Here is a 4,068-nt window from a genome sequence, read left to right on the forward strand (position 1 = left end):
CCCGCCGCCCCCGCCGCCCTCACCGAGGCCCTCACGCTCCTCGAGCACCTCGCGCACGCACTCGGCGCGACGACGCCGGACAATGACGACGAGAATGCGCTTTGCAGCGTACGCAGCGGGGCTGTCGTGGACCGGATCAAGGAGGAGGAGGAGGAGGAGAGGGCCGTGGGGTAAAGGGGGTAGATGAGAGAAAGAGAAAAGAGGGGGTGGGGGAGGACATACCTTAGCGAGCGACACCTCCCACAATGAATGCCGTCGACCCCTTTAGAGCGCAAGATTTTGGCGACGGAGAAATTTGGAGGCGAGCCAAATCGCGACCCCCCTCCCCCTCAATCCAGCCTCAGCCCCGCGGCCCCCTCGCCACAGCCGCACTATACCGCCGGCTTACCTTCTACCCCTCTGGATCGGAGAAGAAGCCATCGTCTCCTTTACTTTTTTTGTTCTCTCTCCTCGCCCTTTCCTTAAATACGCGCTTTCTCGAGCGGATATATCTTATTGCGCGCTGACGAAATACGTTTTAGGAGCCAGGGGGGGGGGCACCCAGGCTGGCTGCAGCAGGGTGTCCGGCCCGCGGCTGAACCCAGCGCCCATGAGCGCGGCGGGCCCCAAAAAATACAATTCCATAGAAATGGCGACCATACACGTTTCAACGCGTGGTAGGGAAGAGGTTATTTTTTCATCCTTATGATTTTTCTTTCGCGTGCCCACATTCTCTCAGACCCTCCCCTCCTCCCCTTCCTCCCCGGGTACCTCTTCCGCCTCGGCGTGTGGCTGGACCCGCCTCTCTGCCTGCCGCGAACGGTCCTATTCAGAGAGGTGTGTGTGTGTGAGCGCGAGAGAGGGGGACAGGGAGAGGGATGATGGGGAGAGGGTGAAGAGATGGGGTTGGGGCAGAGAGAGGGGGTTTGGGGTGGGTCTTCCGGTGCCGCAATTCCGCATGTCCGCTGGGAATCCAAAACGAGCTTTGGGAAGCTGCCGTGTAGGGGCGGGCGGCGCGAATAGAATGGAGGACATGCTGGTCCTGTTTCTGGTCAGCCCGAGAAGCTGTCATCGTCATCGCCGTCCTCGCGGTCCCGACCCACAACCGGCGCGAGCGCGAAATACATTTCCTTGCTTATACCGGGTGTAACTGTCAATGCGCAGCAATGTTTCGGGTTTGCCTACTCATTACACCCGTAAGTAAGTAAAGGGCCATGGCCCCTGCGGCCATATTGAGTGTGAAATCCCACAACACTGCTGCGTATTCATAGTTACACCCGGTACACTAGCAGGCGTCTATATCTTTGCGTGCAGAAGCCGAAGAAAACAAAAAGGTACACCCACACGTTACGATGAGGGACGTGGACGCGGCGGAAAAGAGGAGAGTAGTAGCGAGAGGAGAGAGAACGAGGGAGACGGAGAGGAGAGCTGCTGGCCAAAAAGGGGTGCGTCCTCCCCCCTCCCTCCCCCCCTTTCCCCATCTTCTGGCTGGTCTGCGCTGCTACGCTACCCCCCAATTTATAGTGTTTTGCAGTTTGCAGCGGGTCAGCAGACACGACGAGAACAGGAAATAGCTCAGCGCGCGGTGCCAGCAGCGCGGCGGCGGCGGCGGCGGCGGCGGCGGCGGCAGCCTTCGGTTAAAGGGATCCTCGATTTCTTTCCCGGAGCCACCCCCCCACCCCCTCCTCCCTTTCCCCAGCAAGGTGGGTCCTGCCTAATCCTCGCTAGGCCCCGCTCATTACAGGCAAGAGGCGCCCTCTAGCGGAGCGACGCCCGACTGTGGCCGCCGGGTCTGTCTGTTTGAACTTGGCGCCGGGCAACGACGACGGCGGCTCTCCCCAGCCAACCCGTGGCCATGCCCAAGCCAAAACACTCTTCAACTTCTTCAAAAGGCGTTTGAACGACTAGACATCGGCAAAAATCTCACGCGTCACACAGCGCGGTGTGGAGCACCCCCCCTAGCCGGATATGCTGGGACTGGGACCGTACTGGCCCGAGAAAAACGTCTTACTTACTTGAATGTTCGGTGACCAGGTTGATAGTGGACCGCGGTGTGTTTTACCTAGTTTTCCGTCGAAGTGAAGCCTGCTGAGCCTGCTGCCGTCTACTGCTGCTCCAAGCCGACACCCGACACCGTACCGTGCTGCTGTCGGGATCGAGCGTCGTCGTCGGGCCGTTGGTGTAGTCGCAGCTCGGTCGCTAAGTTGTCCGGACCACTCGGCCGAGTGCTACTGTTCTTGCGATAGTGTGCCATTTGTTTACACCATGGCGCCCAACTGTGTTCTGTGCGAATTTCCCAAAAGTAAATTGAAATGCTCGCTCTTCCGGTAAGAATGTATATCAGTTTTGAGGGAGGACAGTGCTCGGCCGGAGGAACAAGAAGTTGGCGCTATCGGGAGCAGAGGTTAGGTTGTGCGTCGCGTCGTTAGAGTTCGTACATTTTAGTAGCCGACCTTTGCACCATGGTATCACTTGTACCAAGGTTTATCTTTAAATGAAAACAGCAGCCTAATAATGTAATTCGTGTCCGCACATACTAACCTGGACGACGACACCAGGACGGTCTTGGGCCGACGATCTCACCCAGCAAGAAATCGAATTCGATCGACGTCGACCGACGTCGACGTAGCTCGAAAAACGGAATTTTGACTGTGAAATCGAGGTGTTTGAGGTCGAATCGACATCGAATCGAGGTCAAAGAAATTTTCATTTCTGGCTGGGACACACCAGTCCTGTCATACAACCAAACGTGGTTATGGTTACCTGCCTGCGTTCCGCTCGGCTTGTGTGTGTGTGTGTGGGGGGGGGGGGGGCGATAACGATAACTTCTGCTGTTCTTCCTCCCGTGCACCCACCTCACGTCATGGAGTCATGGACAAAAATCAAGCAAGATCAGATTTGATGACATCTGTTTTGCGTTATTTCCTCCAGATTCCCACCGGCTGAGAAGGAGAGCACACTGCGTCAAAGCTGGTTGGAATACTGCGGTTTGACCTCTGAGCCCCGGAAAAGTATGTACCTCTGTGCGAATCACTTTAGGCGGTCCGATATGGACAACTTCAGCTCTAAAGTATGTCTCAAGCAGCGTGCCGTTCCATCTGTACCGCGAGAGGTAAGAGTATGTTTGCGCTTTTCCGCGCAGTTTAGTAGGCTATGGTGTGTAGGGTGTACCGGGTGTAACTGAGAATGCGCAACAGTGTTGCGGGATTGCATACCCACCAGGGCTGCAGGGGCCATGGCCCCTTACGGGCTAACTGGGTATGCAAACCCGCAACACTGTTGCGCATTCTCAGTTACACCCGGTACCAAAATGACAGTTTGAGTTTGAATTTGAGCATGTTTGAGTTCGGCAGCTCGGCTTGCGCATGGTTCCCGATCTCGAATTTGAAACGAACGATGAACGTGGCTTGTGTGAAATATAATTCGGTTACCTGACGTTCGGGCTAAATCCGAGATCGGGATCCATGCGCAAGCCGAGCTCTCACTTTTTTCTTCTTTTTTTTTCCTCTTGAGGTACTGCCGACGCCGAGCTCTCACTTTTATTTTGGTACAGCCTACAGTTTAGCCGCCTTTTAATTATCGAAATGCTACTAACTTTTTATACATGATCATATGCAAGAGAGTCGCTACGCAACGTCGAGGTTTGCAATAACTCACAATGGGTGTTCTTTTTTCATTCAATTTTTTAAAGGAGTGGATGCCTCTTGTACCTAAAAGAACAATTAGAACGTACGATTTTATTCCTGGATCCCCCGGCTGGATAGAGGTCCAGCGTCGTCGCCGCGCCATCCAACTGGACCTTGAACGGTCAAGGACAGCATTTAAAGAAATGGTGCACAAACGGTACGGATTGAAGATGGATTCACCACCACCACCACTTGCCCCCTTGTCCACCGAGCCCACCGAGGAGGCAATTAATTCTTCGGGCAACACTATGTCCTCAGCCCCACCTGATGTGAAATTAATTCCAACCCTGCCCATAGGAGATAAAATCAATATCGAAATGGGTGCTCAAAAGAAGGTGCGCATTGAAATAAGTATCTAAAATTTAGAAACGACGCGTTTTTCAGTAATTAAAAAAAACAAAAA

The 4,068-nt window shown here is 54.3% G+C and overlaps 1 protein-coding gene across 2 annotated transcripts in view; it reads left to right on the top strand.

Moving 5' to 3' along the window:
* The first annotated feature begins 1,814 nt into the window (after positions 1 to 1,814).
* The window catches only part of LOC113214730 (uncharacterized), a 16,900-nt gene continuing 14,646 nt past the window's right edge, over positions 1,815 to 4,068 (top strand). Inside the window, exons 1-3 of one of the 2 annotated variants that reach the window (XM_026434193.2) lie at positions 1,815 to 2,306; positions 2,911 to 3,091; positions 3,671 to 4,000. In XM_026434193.2, the coding sequence (XP_026289978.1) occupies positions 2,245 to 2,306; positions 2,911 to 3,091; positions 3,671 to 4,000 (573 nt within the window). In that variant the 5' untranslated portion in view covers positions 1,815 to 2,244. Of the gene's footprint in view, positions 2,384 to 2,910; positions 3,092 to 3,670; positions 4,001 to 4,068 lie in introns of both variants that reach the window. The other variant, XM_026434192.2, reaches the window with a different exon arrangement.

The sequence above is a fragment of the Frankliniella occidentalis genome, unplaced genomic scaffold (assembly GCF_000697945.3).
Source record: "Frankliniella occidentalis isolate FOCC.00 unplaced genomic scaffold, Focc_3.1 Scaffold33, whole genome shotgun sequence".
Lineage (NCBI taxonomy): Eukaryota > Metazoa > Arthropoda > Insecta > Thysanoptera > Thripidae > Frankliniella > Frankliniella occidentalis.